This window comes from Patella vulgata, chromosome 8 (assembly GCF_932274485.2).
Source record: "Patella vulgata chromosome 8, xgPatVulg1.2, whole genome shotgun sequence".
NCBI lineage: Eukaryota > Metazoa > Mollusca > Gastropoda > Patellidae > Patella > Patella vulgata.
In genome coordinates, this window is record NC_065886.2 from 34,126,402 (window position 1) to 34,150,458 (window position 24,057).

The 24,057-nt window shown below is 37.6% G+C and overlaps 2 protein-coding genes across 2 annotated transcripts; both read right to left on the reverse strand.

Moving 5' to 3' along the window:
- Nucleotides 1-2,499: 2,499 nt before the first annotated feature.
- Nucleotides 2,500-7,282, reverse strand: LOC126829360 (uncharacterized). The gene is made up of 2 exons (XM_050559172.2): nucleotides 7,243-7,282; nucleotides 2,500-4,614 (listed from the first exon to the last, which is right to left on the reverse strand). Exon 2 carries the CDS (start codon nucleotides 4,387-4,389, stop codon nucleotides 2,671-2,673), a length of 1,719 nt encoding a protein of 572 aa, XP_050415129.2. The 5' UTR covers nucleotides 4,390-4,614; nucleotides 7,243-7,282; the 3' UTR covers nucleotides 2,500-2,670.
- A 10,524-nt stretch (nucleotides 7,283-17,806) lies between these two features.
- LOC126830460 (uncharacterized) lies at nucleotides 17,807-19,334 on the reverse strand. Its single transcript, XM_050560848.2, has one exon. It carries the CDS (start codon nucleotides 19,237-19,239, stop codon nucleotides 17,878-17,880), a length of 1,362 nt encoding a protein of 453 aa, XP_050416805.2. The 5' UTR covers nucleotides 19,240-19,334; the 3' UTR covers nucleotides 17,807-17,877.
- Between the last annotated feature and the right edge of the window lie 4,723 nt (nucleotides 19,335-24,057).

The following is a 24,057-nucleotide window of genomic DNA, read 5'->3' on the forward strand; positions in this document are numbered from 1 at the left end:
AATGTCTTGGACTGAGCCAGCCATGTCTCCGGACATGGTACCGATAGAATATGTCTGGAATGAGATTGGACGCCGATGTATCGGAGACCACAGATGTACATCATTGCCCCAGGCCTTCTTTCAAACATTGGTAAATTCCATGCGACGTCGCTGCACAGCGTGCGTAAGAGCCCGTGGAAGACACACGCGCTACTGACATCTGTGTCGTACTTTTGGTTTTGACCCCTTTGACTTTGTACCGTTGATTACAGATTAAACATCCATAAGTGTACAAATGTGTTATTATTGACTTGTTCCCATTTGAATATTTTTCACAATAAGCAAAATAAATAAGATGTGTTTACAGGATCATTTTGTTAAACGAAAAACTAAGTGATGCGTTTTCAATGGAGCTCAGTAACTGTAGGTGCTCCGGTGTTCTAAAACTGGAATGACAGTATCTATCACAATGCCATGTTGTTGCAAAACAGAATTGAAACCAATTGCAAAATATACTTTATAAACAGTTCGGAAATTGGAAATTGGGTTGGGTGGGTCCTTGTATATTTACAGTTCGGATGGAGCATGTAAGGAAGAGATAGGTCATTTAACCCAGGGAAATGTGCTGTTACTTCTTTACCACCTTCAATAGAAAGGTTGATCTCGCTTTAACTATGTACATCGTATTGGAAATATCGCGGTCGTTTCTTCAAGAACATGCTTCTTTACTAACAACCAAAATTATTTATCAACTGAAGAAATTAATTAATGACAAATACCAAAACTTTGACCAAACAAAACCCTATGTTATATTTCACCTGTTGCTTTTAACGAATCGTTCTGAATTCCGCCACATAAATAAAATAATACAGATAGTCAAATGAGAACGAGTTTATAAGTCCTAAAGATAGGTTCCCAGAAAAGTATTTATCGGGTGGTTATTGCCTATAAAAGTATGACAATTTTGGTATATTATATGGAAAATAGATATCCAATCTTACTAGAAAAATACTGGATTCCCTGAAAAACACTCATGGAACGTATGCAGGACACAAATGGGCACAAAACCAGACCAGTAAAATCTTACGTAGAATACGATGCCGAGTGATAATCAGTCCGGGTTTTCGAGGTATTCCGGGGTCAAAGGTAAAATGAGTTCATTTGCACTGAAAGTCAATGCGCAGCCTTTGTTGTATCATGAAAATATGCTGAAAATGATCGGAAGTAATCACTCTTTCAATAAAAAATGTAAATTTGCTAAATTTAGTCGCCTGTCCAACCTCGTGGGTTTTCTCGGGGTCCTCCGGTTTCCTCCCACTGCTAAAGACCCCTACGCGCAAGCGAATTATGTAAATAAAATTAAACCATATGTTAGTCCCGAAATGACCTAGTTTGTGTCGAGTGGACGTTAAACCCCGTTTCTCTCTCTCTCTCTTGCTAAATTTACCTTTGTTCTTAGTAACACCGGAGGTCAAACGGTCAAATGTTCCGTTTTTGCACTAGGAAGAATTAAAGCAATAAATGTCAGCGTTAAATATAATTTTTTTTATTGGTGTAAATATTCCTAGTGCAAAAATGGAACATTTGACCTTTCAACACCGGAGTCACAAAGAACAAAGTGGAATTTAGCAAGTTTACATTTTTATTGAAAGGGGGATTACTTTCGATCATTTTCAGCTTATTTTCATGATACATGAATGGATGCGCATTCACTTTCAGTGCAATTACCACTGATTACCACTCGGCATCATATTCTATGCAAAATTTTACTATAGAAAAGTTGGGTCTGGTTTTGTGCCCATTTGATGGACACCCCACCCCGCACTGACCCTGAAGACCTGTGACCTCGTTGACCAATCAGAGTGTCTTGGCCAGTATTTTCAGGGGGGGGGGACGAATAGGTCTCTGTCCCCCCCCCCCCATGATTTTGATCGCCAGGACAGATTTTCAGGTTTATATCCACATGATGGTGAGCTTGTTTCTACGTATCTGGAACTGAATCGCGATTTGGAACAAGAATTGCCATTCTTCAAGCGCCAGTTTTCGGCAAAATCTATTTCATTTGTGCACGAAGCGTTCCTCATTATGTCACCTGAAGTGAGGCTGACGTTCCCTTCTGTCGAAGCTCTTCTCATCTCACACTGCTGAACCCTGTTAGTTCCTGCTCAGCCGAGCGATCCTTCAGCACTCTGCGCCGTATCAAAACTTGGCTGCGCAACTCCATGACGCAAAACCGACTGAGCCACTTGATGGCGTGTGCGGTGCATAATGACCCCCTTCATGTCGCCAAGATATTCAAAGAGAACAGTCCTGATCGTAGAACGAACGTCTTTGGACGATTCACTTAACTTCATGAACAATTAATATTTATGCAGCTTCGATGTAGGTATAGTCAATTTTTCCATATTGTCTTCCTGTTACCCCTATTACCCCTTTACTGGTACAGTAAACTGTTCGTAATTATTTATTTCGTTTGGTAATGAAATGTTCCAGATTCCAGGGTTTGTCCCCCCCCCCCCTCAAAAAAAAGTTACGACAAATCCACGCCCTTGTCTGCCTGTAAGGTACAACTAAAAATAAATAGCCATTTATTGTTTTCAATATTTTAATATTTTATTTTTTTTGTCAGCAGGAAACACAATACACATTTAGAACAATTTACGGAGGAATCATCTCCCCATGATTTCAATGTTATCTACAGAAACATAATTTACGAAGCAAATTCCCATGGACACAATCGGAATCATGTCCATATTTGTTTATTCGGCTAATATCCCCGGCCATTGTGAATTTTCTAGTTGTTTCGTCGTACTGGACGGCTGCTTCAAATTCTCCTGATCCGGGCATCAGTGATACTTCTACTTGAAAAATAAATTTTGAATGTACACGTTTTTTATTAAATGACACAATTCTGTTTATAACTTCATTCTTAGTTTTCTTGAACTTCAAAAGTTTGTCGTTGTTTTTTATCATGTGGACCGATTTCGTACGTCCTAATTTTAATGGCCAACATATGTCTGTAACGTTATTTAACACGAATTGTTGATTTATGTAATTTATCAAATAATTTACGCTCATGTTATAAAAATTATCATTGCTAGATAACTCTTGTTGTGACATACAAACACACCAATGTGGTAATATACCAGCATGGTCACATGATCTAGACACAGGGATTTCTTCAAATAGACTTATCCCCCTTTGTTTAACGTCCACATCACCTTTGACAGAACCAGTAAAATGCAAAATATCCTTTAAAGTTTCGTAAATATCAAAAGGTGTCGTCAATCGATTTTGATTTATTTTTAAATTTTGTGTTATTTGGGGATATTTCTTATAAAACCATTTTGGAAAAACAAAAAACATCACCGGCAGCCGTTCTTCCAATTTCCCGATGTAGGTTTGTCGGATCTTTCCAAATCTTATTCCGTGATCACTGAAAAATATCAACACGGTGTTGTTAAGTAGGCCCTGAGTGTGAACATTCCTAAACATGTTTGAATAGGGAATGTCAGCAGAGGCCGCATTCGATATTAAATCGTGTGTTAATCTGCTTAGAAAACTGAAACTAAAGTATGGGAGCCTGTGATATAATTTCATGAAATCTGTCGTGTAATTAAGAACCAGGGTTGTTTCAAATCGATCACCAACACAATGATGGCGCGCCGTCCATACAGAGTTATCTCTCTCTACGGCCAGAGCAAATGGACGATAATAGTGATCGGCAGGTGGAACGTGAAATCCACTTTTAAAATAATTAAAACCGTTAAGCCGAGGATGATCCTCAGCATACAAAGTAGAGTAGCCACTAGAAGAAAAATTCTTCCATATGAAGTTATATTTATCGAAAGGTTCCCTACTTTTATTTTCATCCCATGGCAACTCTTCCGCAAAACGGCCGGTTGTCATGGGAACGATATTAACCATAGTACAATCAGCGACTTTGGTGTAGCCTTGTAACTCTATTGCATCCATGTGACGTAATAGGTAGTCACGCGTTTTAGGCATACTTCTAATATGATTTAATCTCGAAAGAGAATCGACACCAACCATAGCAACGTTTAAAGTTTCCAGCGGTTTTTTCTCTTCCTGGTGCTTACTAAAGCGTGTCTTTAATTGCTGAAGCCTGATTGGTTGTGGTAAGATAAAGGCGTGGTAATTAGAATATATAACACTGTGTGATTTATCATAACATTTAACACGTATAAACTGTTCAGTAACCACAATATCCCTCTTAAATATCGTCACATTCTGTGTATATTGGTATTTATTGTCATCCTTGTTGTTGCCACGGTTTATACCATGATATTCACAATAAGAAAACTGTCCTTTATATTTAGTATTTATCACATCTACGTTTAACCGAACCTTTGGCCTTCTTGAAAGGTCAATGACGTCACACCTCGACATTTGATGAAGTTCTTGTCCTTTACCAAAAATTTAATGGACGAATCGAATGGATCCACATTGGGAATACGGCAAACTTCCGTGTCGACCAGAAAATGGGATTTGACTGTTGGAGAGTGAATTACTCGAGTTTTTAAAATTTGAATGGTAGGCAAGTACATGGACAAAACAACTAGAAGCATCATCAAAATAAAACAGGTCTTCCATTTAGGTGCTCTGCTTAATAACCTGAAACGGTATCAAAATCAAAGTAACACCAGATTCATTCATACAAATATGGATTTAAGACATACCAATTTTTAATGTTAATAATACACGCATTTTTGCGTGTTCTTATGAAATAAATCGTAATTTCTATATTTCGCCCCTTCAGAACGCGAAATTCGAAAAGTCGACAGCACGACATCTGATATCAGTCAAGTATGGTGTGATGGGTGCCAGTTTGTGTTTATAACAGTCAAGTATAGGGCCTGTGGTAAGATTACATTTTTGTTCTGTTAAAGCGGCATTAGGTAAGTTTAGATAAAGAGCTGGCAGTTCTCACTTATAATAGTTATAAAATAGACAATGAATAGTGAATATGCTGACAATTTCAGTCACAAAACGTATTTAAATCTACTTATATCGTAGCCACTCGATGGCATTGAGAGTTGATTATGGTTTTGTTAAGCTAATTTGGTCGATATTTTCGAACGTGGATTAAATCTAATCAGAAATTTTATCTCCGATTTTCTGAAAAATCATATTCCGAAAAGTGGATTAAATTTTAAACTAACATTTTTATAATGTTGATTAGCCTAATCAACGAGTTGACCATTGTTCGAGAATTATATTTATTTCAAAATGGCAAACGCGCAGGTTAACGTTAGCTTCATCTCCAATTGTCGAGTCGGCAGAAATTTACTAGACAATGGCTATAAATACCGAATAAAATCAAGCTGACGTATTAAATGGGACTTTAAGTGTTAATCAATATGGAAATGAAATGGGGTTTAACGTCCTACTGTTCTGCTCCTATACTGGGCTAATGAAGACGGGCGTACGCCATACAGTGTGCTATGAGGGAAATTTTGCCCGGGCAGCGGCACTATCGCCTACTCTTATATCGAATTCCAACTGCCAAGGGATCTTTTACGTGGATTCCAATGTTTACACGGGACCTCGGTTTTTCGTATCATCCGAAGGACTAGACTGATGTCCTTGTCAGGCCCTCCGTCCTGCATCACTGACAAGGGGAAACCACGTCGGAAAATCGGGACGAACTTTCCTCGGCCAATGCAGGGATCGAACACCCGACCTCCAGGCTAGCGAGCCAGCGCCTTACCCACCTAGCCACCGTGGCTCCTAATCAATATGGAACAAATTACTCTATTTAGTTGGGCAGGAGAATGTTATAATGTATAAATTATTGCATTTTATCCTATATATCTGACGCATTTTTGTGTGTAAATTAATTACTGTTATTTAATAATAGCTGGGAAGTTGGATGGCCGAATGGTTAGCGCGCGCTCTATCATAAGGTCTGTCATTGAGTCAACTGGCGTGGTTTCGATTTCCCGGTTCTACGAGTAGGGTCGCCTGTCCAACCTCGTGGGTTTTCTCCGGTTTCCTCCCACGGCTAAAGACCCCTACGCGCAAGCGAATTATTGAAATAAAATTGAACCATATGTCCGTCCCGAAATGACCTGGTTTGTGCCGAGTGGACGTTACCCCCCCCTCTCTCTCTCTCTCTTAATAAAAGCTATATTATCATTTGTTACAATGGGGACATCTCACTGTGCCCCCTGCTATTGTTCTCATGGGGGGATTAATCAAGCAAGGGGATTATCGAATACAATGGTGTTAAAAGTATAGTCTGTTTTTGTAAACTACTAGGTTTAAACTAATTAACAACTTTATTCACAATAAATTTCATAAAAGTAACAACAAATACATGTATCAAACATAAATCATAACCCTACTAAATGTGATATGGCGTCAGTATATTCAATTGCACTTTTTACTCCATTTAACAGTTTGATTTTTAGATCATTAATAGATTCTTCTACTCTTTTATATTTTCGTCTTTTAGGGGGCAATCGTCCCCCGTTATCCAATTTAACTATTGTATTTTCAGTAAAAGTCTGCTGGTGCTGTTGGGTTTCGTATTTTTTACTCTGTACTTATACCCCAAATTAACTAAATTTTGACCTTGAGAATTAGGAATAAACCCTATGCGAACTTGAGCCATTTTAAAAGATATAATGTAATTGGGGGTGACAACTATCCTTATATAATGATAGTGAGTTTCTAATCATATATTTGATTGATTTATGAGTACTGTCTGAATGAAAGGTAGGTGAATAATATTTAAGATACTCGATAACCGATGACACATGAATTTAACTTATATATTTTAATCATTAAAATAATTAAATTTTAACTAGGTGAACAGTATTAATAAGGATACAGTCTATAATCCTTTGTTTACTTAAATTTTCACACCACTACCCTATAACACCAGTTGATTGGGGGCACAGTGAGATTAAACCGTTACAATCAATGCAGTTTTATGCTTTAAGTGTGAAATGGACTATAGTTTAATAACACCATTGTTCTCGGATTAACTCTGGATTAGCGGCAAAATACGATATCAAAGTCTGTCGGCATTCCGGGAGCACCCCGTTAATTAGTATGAAGGTTCATTAATCTGTAGGTTCATTAGTATTAAGGTTCGTTAGTCCGTAGATTCATTAGTTTGAAGGTTCATTAGTCCGTAGGTTAATTAATTTATTGGTCCAGTAGTCTGTTTCATTAGAAAAAAAGGTTCACGAATCAGGAAATTACATAAAATAAATACAGACAATTTCTACTTACATTGACGAATATTGTGCGACCTCCATGTCTAACAGTCTAAATTCTACAAATTGTATAATATATCCAGGTATGAAATATCTAAGTATTACCAGATGGTGGCAAATAAATTAATACATTTAATTAACATAGTAAAGGCGGTTTTGATTTGGAAAACTGTATGGAAGGCCATGAGGGACAAATGACCAACCCTTATGTCAGAGAATATTCACTGAAAAAATTGGGTTAACAAATACAAACCCAATAAGAGTCGAATAAGCAAGATTGTCTGAAAGCTCTCAGCGTTTTCCTCTGCAGCATCTCTTATCATATGAAATGATTTATCACAAGTATGGCTATCTTCATTGGCTCTATTGGCGCAGAAAAGTAGGACATTAAACTCATTTCATTCACTTAAAAATTTAAATTTACAGTAATTTAAATGGAATTTAAAACAATGCCCCTTTCATACCCTTTCTTGCAAATGTGTACCTTACAATGACAACCACGTGGTTGTGATTATCATAATGACTTAATAAGCTTCTATAGCGCCCAAGTGCAGCTCGTACAGCTGCTCGGTGTCGCAGAGATATGTAATACGATGCCCATTCTAGGTAATGCTGTGTGTGTAGATTCATTCCATACGAAACTGACCCCATTGTCAACCAAGGTGCAACGTTAAACAAGGAACGAACGATACTGACCCCGGGAAAGACCAGATGAGGAGGAAGGGGTGTCGACTCTAGTGGATATGTGTGTATATATAGACCTTCTACCGAGATTTTATTTCATGTTACAGTATGCAATATACAATTGCAATTCAATTGAATAATATTTCTTGTTTTCATGCACTAGATATTAATTTGATGAAAGACCCCTTACTCGAATTACAGCCCCGCCGCAACCATAATTCGGCTCTGTATTCATAATTAATAGGAGCAATCCGCGCATTGAAACGTACTAAACTGTTTCATACTGATAACCCCGCCTTTTGTTTGATCATCAGCGTGAAAAAGTATTATTTTGGTGCGGATTCTTCTTCTTTTTTCTTTTTTTTCATTTTTGCGATATTCCAGGAACTAAATACATAACTCTTCAAATCAATCGGGAAAGTGGGTGTGTATTTCGAAAGTTCTATCACAGATTTTAACCAGGGTCGGACTGGGTAGCTCTTAGTTCAGCTCTGAACGTAGGTCTTATTACACTCGCCCTGTACGTTCCGGAACCGCCCTGTTGAATCCTTGTTGAAAAACTTTCGAACCCCTGTCAATTTTACTGGGCAACTTTTTACTGCTAAACGATCGCGTGCCAGTCCCTGTGAACGCCTGCACAATGTAAAGGAACATTTTTTTGAGAAAATAAGACAGACCTTGCTTACATCGCTAGAGTCATTATTCGCGACACAACATGCTGTTAAAAATAGGTCACCTTCTGCTAAACGGCGTGACCCAGATTATGATAAACTCCGCACAGGTTAATTTCTCAATAAACAGAATATTATATCTTTACAATTTGAAGTAAGGAGGGATTTATTGATATTTAACGGAAAGTTTGTGAATATTCTCATTTACGCTGTACATTGTATCAAATATTGACCTCTGGAACGACTTGAGTTAACGAATGTTTTATAATCAGAGAAAGGTTAAATTATCTTGAAAATATGCTGCGTTACTACATCGACTGGCAATATTTTTATGCGTTCACATTCTTGTATTTGTTTGTTTGTCGTTTGGGACCGAGCCATGCCTGCATTATGTTTGTGTGTCCTGTGTTTCGCCTACAGGCCACAATTCTTAACAGATCCTTTTGAAACTTTACATACCCCTACATGCCACGATTCTTAATGGGTCGTCTTTGAACTTGGGACAACTGCATGTCCCGAGCCCCAGGGACAGAACCACGCTCAATTTTTGTGTTTATCGTTTACAGGCCGCAATTCTGAATGGATCAACTTGGTACTTGGCATATGTATTCCTTATAGCCTCAGGGCGTCAACTGTTTATTTTGCTGACCACCAGGGTCAGTGCCACGCCCAATTTTTGCCTTTAGCGCCCGAAGGCCACAATTCTGAATGGGTTATCTTAGAACTTGGTATACTTATTCCTTATACTGTAAGGATAGCAGCTATTTATTTTGGTGCATGTCCCCACCCACAGGGACAGTGTCACACCCACATTTTTGGTAATATTTTGTCAGGTGCCACACCCACCTTTTTGTTAGTTTTTATCGGTAAATACTCCACAGGTTGCAATACTTAAAAGATTTTGTTCAAATTGAGCATATCAATCATTTCAATAACAGGGTGGTATCTATTTATATTGTTCCATATCCAACCCCAGGGGCAGAACCACGCCCAATTTTTGTATTTATCGTCTACAGACTGCAATTCTGAATGGATCATTTTAGAACTTGGCATATTTATTCCTTATACCGTAAAGACAGCAACTATTTATTTTGGTGCATGCCCCGACCCCCTGGGGCAGTGTCACACCCACATTTTTGGTAATATTTTGTCTGTAAAATTGGCAAAACAAACCCAACGTCTAGCCTATTACATCCATTTCATATTTCATTCTCTTCATTTTAAAAAGTACCATATCAATCAAAGCAGGAATGTGGACGTATGTTGCAGCTTTAGCGATGCTCTTGTTTTATATTCTATTAACAATATTTAATTTCATTTGAAATTGGGGGGGGGGGGGCAGTAAGTCGGTAGAATTGGTTGAGAATGTTCTCTAGGATTTTCCAGCGGGTTTCCCCATGTCAGCGAGGTTTCTCCAAGGATATTGTCTAGTCGTTCGGGTTGGACGAAACAGGGAGGTCCCGTCTACACGTTGGCGTGGATGGAAAAGAATCGTTGTCAGTTGGACTTCAATATAAATGTAGGTCTTAGCGTACACTTTCCCTCATAGTACACCCCATTGCGTATGACTGTCTTCATTAGCCCAGTCTGTGCAGAACATTTCATGTTACTTTATAAAACGTGGACTAATTTGTTTCCCCATGTACATAAGTTATATACATGTATATATTATCTGTAGATTCATGGTTTGCAGTTTTTCATTAAAAAGATGACATATTCAAGATTTGTAACATGTTAATATACATGTATTTACATTTTTGGTCATTGAAAGGATATCACTTCCAATACTTTGATTATCATCAAATCACACCCTGTAAGAGCAAACTCGGGACTACGCATAGCTTCTATAACCTGTGTTTATAGTTTTCCAGTAATCCCATGATTATGTATACTCTCCACTTCCTTCATTCAAGGGAGATTGCATAGCAAAAATGTTTTTATACGCCCACATTTTCTTGTGGACGTCTATTGTCGTTGCCCCTGACCGTCCGAATACAGTTTCCTTTCGATATTGGCATGTATCGGACCGTAACTTCACGGATTATGGCCTTAGATTCTACGAAAAATCATGTTTTTAGCTTGTGGACACTCTAGAGGTCACAATGTTGATCCGATTTTGATAAATCTTCAAATGTATGTTTATTGCCCAAAGATCTCGGCTCCTGTCGACGCGCATATTGGACCGTATCTTCTTGGATTATGGCCTCTGATTGTACAAAAAATTACGTTTTTAGCTTGTGGTCCCTCTAGAGGCCACAATTTTTATCCGATTTTAAAAAAAAACCGTTCAATTATATTACTGCTACACCATAATGATAGGTGAGAACTAATTTCGTGAAAATCGGACCAAAAGTGCCGGACAAAATGGCCGCCGCTCGTACGCAAATAGCGTAAATTATGATATATTAAGGTTGTGGATCCCTTAAAGCTCACAGTTTTGATCCGATTTTGATGAAACTTGAAATACATGTTTATAACTCAAAGATCTTGGTTTTTGTCGGTATTTGCGCATACTGGATCGTAACTTCCTGCATTATGGCCCTTGATGTTACGAAAAAATCGACTTTTAGCTTGTGGTCCCTCTAGAGGTCGATACTCGCGCATATCCGAACATAACTCCCTGGATTATGGCCCCTGAATGTTCGAAAAATTACATGTTTACTAGAATTCCCGATTTGTATTCAGTTTAAAAAAAACAAAAAAAAAAAAAAAAAAAACATTTAAATATATCACCGTTACACATTATTGAAGCTTGAGTTCGAATTTCGTAAAAATCTGACCCTAACTACCGGACAAAATGTTCGCTCCTTGTAAGCAAATAGTTTAAGAGTATGTAATACTCTAGGAGTGACAATTTTTATCCGATTTATTTTGATGAAACTTTACATCTATGACTATAATCCAAAGATCTTGGTTCCTTTCGATATTTGCGCATATCGAACCGTAACTCCCTGGATTATCTCCCCAGAGTCTACGAAAAATCACGTTTTAAGCTTGTGGACACTCTAGCGGTCACAATTTTTATCTGAGTTTTAAAAACGTTTAAATGTATAACCGTTCCATCCTAATGACGATTAGGTTCGAATTTCATGAAAATCGCACGAAACAGCCTGACAAAATTGCCGCTCCTTTTATGCAAATAGTGTGAAAGTATGTAATACCAGGGTTGTGTACCCTCTAGAAGTCACAATTGTTATCCAATGTTGATGAAACTTAAAATATATCTTTATATCCCAAATATCTCAGTCCCTTTCGATATTCATGCATTTCAGACCGTAACGTCCTGGATTATGGCCCCTGATTGTACCAAAAATCACGTTTTTAGCGTGTGGACCCTCTAGAGGTCACAATTTTTACCCGATTTTAAAAAACGTTTAAATGTATCACTGTTGCACCCTATCCATCTCTTGCAAAATGTTGGCGTAGCGTGCCTGGCAACCCCTGGTTTCTATATACATGTATACTTGAATATAAATCATTATAAAACAGATTAATATATAAGTATACATTAAAGAGCATACTCCTTTTTTCCTGAAAAAATAAATTCCTTTAAAAGCTTTTGAAATTACTGCTTTCGAGAAGATCCGAGTGTTTGTGTGTATGTGTGTGTGTGTGTGTGTGTGTGTGTGTGGGAGGGGGGGGGATGCTACCCCGCGCGATAGAAATGTTTTGAAAAGCTAATGTTGGCCGAGAAATTTCCTTGGGAAATGCCGGTGCGATTTACCTTGATAGTGGTGCAGCAGGGCGGCGGGCCTGGCAAGGATTTTGTCTAGTCGCACGTAAAAACACCCTTGACAGAATTCGATATAAGAGTAGGACGTAGCGCCGCTGTCCTGGCAAAATATATTTCCTCATGGCACACTGCATGGGGTAGTAGGCACGTTCGCCCAGTCGAAACAGAACAGTAGGACGCTAAACCTTATATCATTTCTATACACCTCGATGTAAGGCTTTCGAGATTCTACTTGTGATTTGGTCAAACCCTTATATAACTTATTGCCAATTTGTTCTGACTCTTGTATTGCCTATTGTCGATGTATTCAGACCATTGAATAACGACGTTAAGTTCGCGAATAAGGAACAACGAGCTAGTTTGTTGTTCGTTAGTCACCAAGACCCTGCTTCACAAAAACTTACACTAAAATCACTAAAATAGATTTTAACTAAAATCAAAATGAAATTTTAAATTTTAGCGTTTCACGAAGATCGATTTTAACTTGAAATGCAATTTTAATAGATTTTAGTTAAAATTGGCTGCGCCCGCGCAGTTCACAATTCCGACGAGGGCACTTAGGGTGTAAGCATAAACGCTTCGTAACTGAAAACTGTTGGCAGGTTGAAATAACAGTTACAATACCAATGAGGAGAGTTTCATACGTTGTAGCAATGCCTGCACATGGTCAGACAGTCGTAGAGAGATGAAAAAAATAAGTTTATTGCCTGTTATTTGTTTTGATATGTATCAGTTGTTTGGCCTTGAACTTGCATGTCGCTTTCGTGACCTTGGCATTGTATTTACTTCAGGCTTCAATGGAAATAATGCGTATCGATAAACTAAATGGCTTGAATTTCGTAGTTTTGTTGTATTTTGGATAACAGAAACTATTGAGAAATTGTCACAAACATGTAATATTTCTGACTCAAACGATTAATCTAGACTAAAGTATTGTCGAATTTTAAAAGTATTTAAGAACTTTTAAACTAATACACGAAATAACTAATGTTCCGATGCCTAGATTTGAAATGTCAGTCCCATGGACCCTTTCAATAATAATTTGAAAATGTCAAAGTGCCACGCTCCTTATTGGATAATACCTATCTATCTTACTAAATTAAAATGATTTTTTTCACAATATAAAATACCCTTGGCTCCTATTTAAATCATCATAACCCCAAAATCATAATTAATAATTTGCATATGGCGTATCTAGTATTACAGGACTAACGGGGTTTCGATTCCCCGGTTGTACGTGACAGGGAGTAAGGTCGGCCGTCCAACCTCGTGGGTTTTCTCCGTTTCCTCCCACTACTAAAGACCCCTACGCGCAAGCGAATTATTCAAATAAAATTGAACAATGTGTTAAGTGTCGAAATGCCCTAGTGTGTGTCTAGCGGACGTTAAACCCCATCTCCCTCCCCCCCCCCTCTCTCTCTCTCTCATTTTAAACAATTGTAGGCCTACAAAGATATTTTTTTATAGACATTAGATATGAAGTGGCTTTAGATTTTTTTAGGGTTATTTGTTTGGTCTATTAATTATTTGAAAATAGCATAATAATTTATTTATACTTGAATCATATGGTAATATATAAAATAGCAACAAAGAGTTTTGTTTACTGGGGTTTTGATTGGATTTTTGTTCTTGGGGTTTTAATTTGGGGCGTCATCTGATTGATTATATTTCCCATGCAATGAAAAGAAATTGAATGAAAATTATTTTTGTGAATGATAGTATGTTTAAATTATATAACCCGGGGAATTGGCAATATTATCATTATTCCAAATATATCTATATGTCGCAATAGATCTCACAGCGTAGCTCTAATTAATGTTTGTTAATGTCGTGATTTTAAGTTAGGAGAGGGTGACGGCTGTCCTAAGTTACAATAGATTTTAGTTAAAATTGTCCCTAAAATAGTTTTGTGAAACGCCACTGTTGTAAGTTAAGATACAATTTTAACTTACAATATTATTTTAGTGGATTTTACCTAGTATGCTTAAAATCGTTTTGTGAAACGCGTCTATCTTAAGTTAGGATGGAATTTGAGTTTAAGACGATTTTAAGGAGATTTAAGTTTTTGTGAAAAGTCACATAAATTTGGAAAAAAACGCATTGGCACTTCAGAGTCCCTGGGTGTACAATCTGCCTGACGGGACTGATACGTCCCACTGAAAAAATATATGACAGTAAATGCAAATATTGCCCATTTTTTATATCAACTTTATGAAAGGGTTTTGATTTGGACCTCTACAGTGTCCACAACCTTGATATACCATATTTTTACACAATTCGCGTACAAGTGGCAGCCATTTTGTCCGTCAATTTTGGTCCGATTTTCACGAAATTCGAACTCAACCTTTATTACGGTGTAACGGTGATATATTGAAACGGTTTTTTAAATTGGATAAGAATTGTGACCTCCAGAGGGACCACAAGCTAAAAAAAATGTGATTTTTCGTACAATCAGGGGCCATAATGGGTTAACCCATTCAAGGGCAGCGTCCCTCTTTTGGAACGACCCGACAAATCAAAATTAAAACAAAGAAAATCAAGATATTATTTAAGTAACAATATTAGTATAATACATAAAGAGCCTAATTGACATTGACTAGAAAAAAGTCACATGGAGTTACCTCCCCTTCCAAGATGGCGTCCGTAATGACACAGCCTGCAAAATGCGAAAGTCAAAAAGGTCAAAGGTCAGTAATCCTTTTACAATATATATTTCGGAAAAATTTTACGATCATATTAAAGTTTATGTGTTCTAGGTTCTCAAATATGACTTTGTCCAAGAATAATCAAAATACATTACTTTTAGTGAGCTGAATAAAGTCCGTCCCATTTTTGGGACGCTGCCCATTAAAGGGCATGTTTTTCACATTTGCCATTTTGTACATACTAAGTTCCGAATAGTGATATTTTTCAATTTTACAGCACCGATAGTGTTTTGTATAATTTTACATGAATTTTTAAAAAGTGACTTTGTTTATTTTTTATAGGTTACTGAGTGTAAATGAAGCCTTGGATCGGATATTGGATGACGAGGACGACTTAAATGGTGCCGATATTTTTATTCAACCCCCAGAATAAATTAAGTAGGAGAATATGTCTGGATAAACCAGAAGAATTTTCCGTCACCTGTAATTTTTTAACGCCGGTTAAAGAGATTTAGTAAAAACAGCAAAATGGGACTTTAGCCTACATGGGATTTTACATTATTTAACGCTTGATATTTTATACAAATATAATTAGAAATGAAATAAATTTCCTGATCTAAATAAAAACTAGTTGTTTCTTTGTTAAACCGTCATTATAATTTCCACTGCTATTGTTTATATTTTTATTAAAACATGTACCCTCTTGTGGGCAGCGTCCCATTTTTGGGACAGCCTTTGAAATGACCCAAATTAACAGATTTTTAAAATTTAACCGAATTTAAACTACCAAAACTTCAATTTCGTGCCACTTTAGACATTATATTAAAAAATCAAACAAATTTGATATCTCGCCAAAGATTGGGTTAAGATTCGATATGCACAAATATCAAAAAGAACCAAGATCTTTGGGTTATAAACATGCATTTCAAGTTTCATCAAAATTGGATTAAAATTGTGACCTCTACAGGGTCCACAACCTTGATATACCATATTTTTACACTATTCGCATACAAGCGGTGACCATTTTGTCCGTCAGTTTTGGTCCGATTTTCACGAAATTTGAACTCAACCTTCATTAGGGTGTAACGGTGATATAGTAAAACTTTTTTTTAAATTGGATAAAAATTGTGACCTCTGGAGGGAACACAAGCCAAAACCGAGATTTTTCGTACAATGAGGGGCCATAATTCAAGAAGTTACAATCCGATGTGCGCGAATATCGAAAGAAACCAAGATCTTTGGGTTATAAACATGCATTTCAAGTTTCATCAATATCGGATCAAAATTGTGACCTTTAGAGTGTCCACAAGCTAAAAATGCGATTTTTCGTACAATCAGGGTCCATAATCCATGAAGTTATGGCCCGATACGTGCCAATATCGACAGGAACAGAGATCTCAGGGAGATAAAGCTATATTTCAAGTTTCGTTGAAATCGGATAAATATTGTGACCTGTAGAGTGTCCACAAACAAATTGTGGACGGACGGACGAACTGGGGCGACGACAATATACGTCCACATAAAAATGTGGACGTATAAAAACGACTAAATTCGGGGAAGGGTGGTGGGGTGTAGTATATTTACTGTTCTAATGGAATATATAACGAATAGATATAACCTGTAACCTTTCATTATACTAACAAAACTATGCAAATAATTTCTATCTATTTATCAACTAAACGAATAAATTCCCGATAAATACCCAAACTTCAACCAAACATTTGTTGTAGTGGTCAGACAACACCGCTGTGTTTATATTTCATCTGTTGTTTAAACGACTCGCCCTGAATTCCGCCACATAAATAAAACATAGCAGATAATCTAATGAAAATGGGTGCATGAATTGACAAGTCGCAAATCCCTAGACATGATTATCACAAATACAAACTTCACAAAAAAAAAAACCATTTCTAGTCGAATCTATTTCTAACAAAACCCAACAAAGCTCCCCATAAAATGAAATGGAGTCTGACATTTACTTTTCTCAATCCACTGGGTTTAAACGCATGATATACGTCATGCAGTGTGGTATGAATGGTATTTTGCTCCGCGAGCAGTGGCTTGACCTTTCGTTCGTTCCTTAAAGTTTAACGTCCGCTTCCACCATGGGTGGCCTACACTACATGAAGATCTGACAAGTTATAGCGATACGTCACGTCAGGGGTCAAAAGACCGACTTATGACCCTATGACGTCAGACATTTGATTAACCAATCAGCATTGATGTTACTAGTGGATTACCCACAGTTCCGTGAAAAACACGCCTAAAGCTCGCCGTAACAGACCGTTTCATTGGCTTATCCCTGACACCATTCAGAACACGAGTTAAATAACAACTCTTCCAGATCCAAGTGTAGTAAAGACAAGTAAAACGAAATTTTGAACTATAAAAACGAAACAAAATATTATAGGATCTGTGTTTTAACAAGATTGAAAGAGCAACGACCGTGCTTGATATCGCAGACAAAAGAAAATGAAATGCAATGGGGTTTAATGTCCTACTGTTCAGACCCGACTGAGCGAATGAAGACGGGCATACGCCATACATTGTGCAAAGGGCCACTCATTAATATTTTAAACTGTCAGCGAAACTGTAACGTGCTGCTAATGGCATACACAGAACCCCATATCCCCATATCAAAAAACGAAGAAGGGCAGGCGATGCGCAGTTGACCAATGAAGATACAAGCCAAGTGTCATGTCGATCGTACATAAATTGCCGGAGCATTAGGATTTTTAAACAAAAGCAACAAACAAACAACAATCAGAACGACAACAAACAACAAGAAGTAGAGCTTTGGGAGCAATTTCCGGTACAACTAAAAATATATACTCCGTTATTGTTTTCAATATTTCAATATATAGTTTTTTGTCAATTAGAACAATTTATGGAGCCAACATTTTCATATGATTTCAATATTATTTACAGAAACATAATTTATGAAGCAAACTCCCATGGACACAATCTGAATCATGTCCATATTTGTTTATTCGGCTAATATCCCCCGCCATTGTGAAGTTTCCAGTTGTTTCGTCGTACCGGACCGATGCTTCAAATTCTCCTGATCCGGGCATCAGTGATACTGCTACCTGAAAAATATATGTTGAAAGCACACGTTTGGCATTAAATGACACAGTTCTGTTTATGACGTCATTCAGACTTTGTTTGTACTTCAAAAGTTTATCGTTATTTTGTATGACGTGGACCGATTTCGTACGTCCTAATTTTAATGGCCAACACATGTCTGTAACGTTATTTAACACGAATTGTTGATTTATATATGTTATTAAATAATTGACGCTCATATTATAAAACTGATCATTGTTAGATAATTCTTGTTGCGACATACAAGTACACCAATGTGGTAATATACCAGCATGGTCACATGATCTAGATACAGGAATTTCTTCAAATAGACTTATCCCCCTTTGTTCAACATCCACGTCACCTTTGACGTCACCAGTAAAATACAAAATATCCTTTAAAGTTTCGTAAATATCAAATGGTGTCGTCAATCGATTTCGGTTTATTTTTAAATTTTGTGTTATTTGGGGATATTTTTTATAAAACCATTTTGGAAAAACTAAAAACATCATCGGCAGTCGTTCTTCTAATTTACCGATGTATGTTTCTCGGATCTCTCCAAATCTCATTCCATGATCACTGAAAAATATCAACACGGTGTTGTTAAGTAGGCCCTGATTGTCAATATCCCTGAACATGTTTGAGTAGGGAGTATCAGCTGAGGCCGTGTTCGATATTGAATCGTGAGTTAATCGGCTTAGGAAGTTGAAACCAAAATATGGGACTCTGTGATACAATTTCATGAGATCTTTAGTGTAATTAAGAATCATGTCAGTTTCAAATCGGTCACCAACACAATGATGATCCGACGTCCATACAGAGTTATCCCCCTCTAGGGCCAGAGCAAATGGACGATAATAGTGATCGGCTGGTGGAACGCGAAATCCACGCTTAATATAATTAAAGATGCCAAGCCGGGGGTCGTCTTCAGCATACAAAGTAAAATAGCCACTAGAAGAAAAATTCTTCCAGATGAAATTATATGGATCAAAAGGTTCTCCACTTTTCTGTTCATTCCACGGTAACTCTTCCACCAAACGTCCGGTTGTCATGGGAACGATATTAACAAAAGTATTATCAGCTACTTTGTTGTAACCTTGTAATTCTATAGCATCAAGATGACGTAATAGGTAGTCACGTGTTGTAGGCATATTTCTAACATGATTTAATCTCGAAACAGAATCGACACCAATCATAACAACGTTCAAGGTTTCCCGCGGTTTTTTCTCTTCCTGGTGCTTAGTAAAGCGAGTCTTTAATTGCTGAAGCCTGATTAGTTGTGGTAAGATAAAGGCGTGGTAATTAGAATATATAACAATGTGTGATTTATCATAACATTTAACACGTATAAACTGTTCAGTAACCACAATATCCCTATTAAATATCGTACCATTCTGTGTATATTGGTATTTATTGTCATTCTTGTTGCCACGGTTTATACCATGATATTCACAATAAGAAAACTGTCCCCGATATTTAGTATTTATCACATCCACGTTTAACCTTAACCTTTGACCTTCTTGAAAGGTCAGTGACGTCACACCCCTACATTTGATGAAGTTCTTGTCCTTTACCAAAAATTTAATGGACGAATCGAATGGATCCACATTGGGGATACGACAAACTTCCGTGTCGACCAGAAAATGGGATGAAACTGTTGAAGAGTGAATTATTCGAGTCTTTATCATTTTAATGGTAGCCATGTATATGGACAAAATGATTAGAAGCATCATCAAAATAACATAGTTCTTCCTCTTCATTGTTCTTTTAAAAAAACTGAAATGGTAGAAGAATTAAAGTTACACCAGATTCATTCATACAAATATGGATGTAAGTCATATTAAAAAATGTTTGCGTATTCGATGACTAAATAGAAGTATGGAAGCATTTGTTATTTCAAATTTTCGCCCCTTCAGAACGCGAAATTCGAAAAGTCGACAGCAAGCCAAAGTGTCGCTAATATCGTTATGTGTTAAATTCTCAATTTCCACTTTTAAATTTAGGCTATATTTTTGTCAGGTGACTTCTTTTCAACTTTCGCTTTTTAAATGGGGGGGGGGGTAGTGGGGATAGAGATTACGAGTGGCAGATAATGTTAATGCCTTCCGTAGTCGAATACACTACAAAAAAGAATAGATTGTACGTATCTGTATTCATTTATTGTTTATATCAGTCAGGTATATGGTGTGATGACAGTCTGTGTTTGATTGAATTTCTATCAATACAAAAATTATCATTGCTTGGTGCTGGAACAAAATACAGCATTTTTGTGTGATTAACACATAAGTTTCACGAATGGATCTGCTGCTTCGTTCGTTATTTTTGAAGACTTGGGAAGTTAAGATTTAATTTGTGTAATTCGCGACCAGTGTCTAGGGTTTTAGAGATAGTTTTCCCAGATTAATACGAAAATAAATGACCCGTATATTAAGGTTCATATTTTCGAAAGTGGATTAGTGATAATCACAAATTTAATCTGCGATTGTCAACCTCAGCACAAAAAGGAACGAACTAAAGTTGCACACACGCCCACGGTCACCACCACACATACACAAACGCAACTAAGGCATCCACACAACATAATTTACTGTAACCCACATCTACACATAAATGCCATAATGTATCTACCAAAGATAGCCACGTAAAGCGTGGAATACGCCAATACAGGAATTTGTCGCAACTGCAGCTTACCCGAAAGGAAAACTTGGCATGTTGAGCAGAACGCAAAGTCGCAGATCGGTTACTATAGATAGGATTTATTCTCTCATGACCTCAATGCTTCCCACCTAATTTGAAAGAAATCGATTAAAAACTACACATTCGAACATGTACTACGAACTTGCAATTATTTGTATTGTTATTAAAATGAGTAATGGGTTTCCGTAACGTCATTCTTCTCTCTATGGTTATGTTTGCTGATTAAATAATATGTTCTGAATTCTACGTGTAAGGTCACGTAAAACATTTGACGAGTAATGTCCAAGTTAAGTGATGAGTTAATAGATATTGATTTATTAACGATTAAAACAAAGTATATAATTTCAGCTATGGGTTTTAAATAATACCTGCTAACCAAAGATACCGCAGGTAAACTTTAAAGTGTAAAACTGAGGGTCGAAGCTAGACGAACGAGGTACCAATATCTGACCATATCGGCATCTACATACTAACCTGGGATTTGCAGAAATGGGCGTCTGCCGGGGGTCCAGTCCCTCCGTGTGGCCCTGTTGACCACTAGAATGACCTCCAAAATGGGTTAACATTTGAGGTACCTGTCGAACCGATACATAATTGCCCATAACTGACGATTTGGGCCCCTGGAATTGCCCCTAAATATGCACCCCAGAGGGCTTGAAAAAAGTTTGTATACATACATTCGAGGTACCAGTTGAAAATATTTTTTTTAAATGAAAGAGTATATCCAACTGAGAACGAAATTGCCCATAACAGACGATTAGACCCTGGGATGGCCCAGGCTGACACCCCAAAGCCGAAGGGGGTCAAAAATGTGGCATACTTATACATTCGAGTACCGGTCAAAACCAATTTTAAATGAAAGAGTATAACAGAAGATTCCGGTTCTGGGACGGCCCAAACTGATACCCTAAATATGAACACCTGGGGTTTAAAAAAGGTTATATTCATACATTCGAGGTACCAGTTGAAACTAACTTTAAATGAAAGAGTTTATACAGCTGAGTACGAAATTGTCCATAACAGACGATTAGATCTCAAACTGACACACAAAAACCGAGGGTGCCAAAAATGGTTTATACTCATACATTCGAGGTACCGGTAAAAACCAATTTTAAACGAACCAATGTATTCGAGTACATCTCACTGAGTACGAAATGGACCATAACAGACGGTTTTGGCCCTGGGACGCCCTAACTGACACCCTAAATATGGACCTCCGGGGCTTAAAAAAATGGTTATATTCATACATTTGAGGTACAAGTTGAAAATAATTTCAAATGAAAGTGTACAACAACCCACTGAGTACGAAATATTCCCCTCTTAGGGTTGAAAAAAGCTATACTGACAAGTTTTGAAACTTGTTCTCCTTGATTCGCTTTGAATGTGAATGTAGATAAATGTGCGAGGACTGGCTGACAAGTTCTAAACCTTTCTTTGAAAGACCTGTACAAAGTCGATGGTTTCCATTTATTTTTCTACATACCCCCCTTCGAGGTGTACACACTGTTGCAAACGATGTTGCAAGGCCTGGATGGCGGTCAGGAAGAAATATTCATGTCGGCCTTTATCTGTGTTGAGGTTAGTCCTTTCAGTTGCAGGTAAATTTGACTAGTTATGTTTATAAATTTTTTTTTTAATCTTGAAGCTTTTAAGGTTCGGGATGTTACTAGTGACATAACAGCTTATGATTGGGCTTCCGAACTGTAAGACCTGGCCCCACCTGAAAGATATTCCATTCCCTCGTGTAGTCGCTGGAACCAAAATCGATTTGCTCATCAGACTAAATGCTCTCAAACTACATAGATCCATCACAAAAATCGGAGGACAGATCGATGAACCAGTAGCGGGACTTACTCCCCTAGGATGGACATGTGTAGGCCCTATTATTGGTTGACAACGAAGTCATGCCAGGAATAATTTCAACTTTGCTATAACCTTCTTTATTCAAGAGACTAGCAGTGTAGATACGTTGTTGCGAAATATGTGGAAAGTCGAATCGAGGGGGCTTTCTGGTAAATGACAATTTTCGCCATCAAAAAACGCAAGCTGTACAGACTACCAAGAATTCCTTGTCTCGAGTAGACAATCGGTATCGTGTGGGAATTCTTTGGAAACCCGGAGAGCCAAATCTCCCGAATAACTATGCAGCAGCAGAGTGTAGACTACTTAATCCGGAAAAGACCTTATCCAGGCGCCCTTTTGTTGCCGAAGCATATCGTAGAATCATCGACGACCAGACCAAAAAAGAATACATAGCCGAGGTTGAAGATCCTGCTAATCCTGACTCCTATTTACTACCACACTTCACGGTTGTCCGCTTGGACAAGTCAACGATCAAGGTATGTGTGCCAGGGAAAATCGTTGAACGATTACATCAGTCCAGGTCCGAAACTACAAAGACTTATTTGATGTTCTACTCCATTTTCGACCAAATCCTATCGCTCTCGTGGCAGATATTGCAGAAATGTTTCTGCAAATTGAAATAGAACCTAACGACAGACCATTTCACAGGTTCTTGTGGCGGGATTTTGATGTCCATCAAGATCTATGAATATAATTGTTAAGTATTTGGAAATTCATCATCACCTTATCTTTCATAACCTGTGACAAGAGAACATTGTCTATTAAACATTGATAAATATCTTATTGGTGCTAATTCCATTTTGAACTCCATGTATATGTACGGCTTGTTGGATAGTGTGAACGATGCATCCAAAGCTACCCAGTTACGTCGTGAAATATCACCCAAGCTCCTGGATGCAGGATTCTTTATTCGAAAATGTTTGAGCAACGACCCCAAGGTATTAGAGGACATTCCAGTTTGTGAGCATCGAGTAAACCAAGGAACCTTTGATGATGATTCATTACCATCAGTAAAAACTTGAGGTGTTTTGTGGGAGGCGGATAGTGATTTATTCACATTCCCAAGAACAAAAGCCTGGCGCTGTAACTTTAACATAACAACGAATTGTAGCTGCGACTTTATTTGACCCATTAAGCTTTCTGTCGCCCTGTACTATCCGGGCAAAAATCTGTATCAAAAAGACATGGATTCAAGGCGTTCGTTGGGATAAGGAATTACCTGGTGAATTAATAAAGCCACCGGAGAAATGGTTCCGCGAACTGCCTCAACTAAGTCAAATTTCCAAGGTGCTTGGTCAAGTGGCATTCGAAGATTACTCGTAATTCGAATCACACTTTTGCAAAGCGTTTGAAATGGCGTACGCAGAGTCTTGTTATTTACGTTGTGAATACGAAGATAGTAGCATTGCTGTCGTTTTGATCGTTGCCAAAACGCGTGTAGCGCCATTAAAGGC

Coding starts and splice junctions, on each gene's coding strand:
- LOC126829360 (XM_050559172.2), bottom strand. CDS start 4,389: ATGTCGAGGTGTGACGTCATTGACCTTTCAAGAAGGCCAAAGGTTCGG.
- LOC126830460 (XM_050560848.2), bottom strand. CDS start 19,239: ATGATTGGTGTCGATTCTGTTTCGAGATTAAATCATGTTAGAAATATG.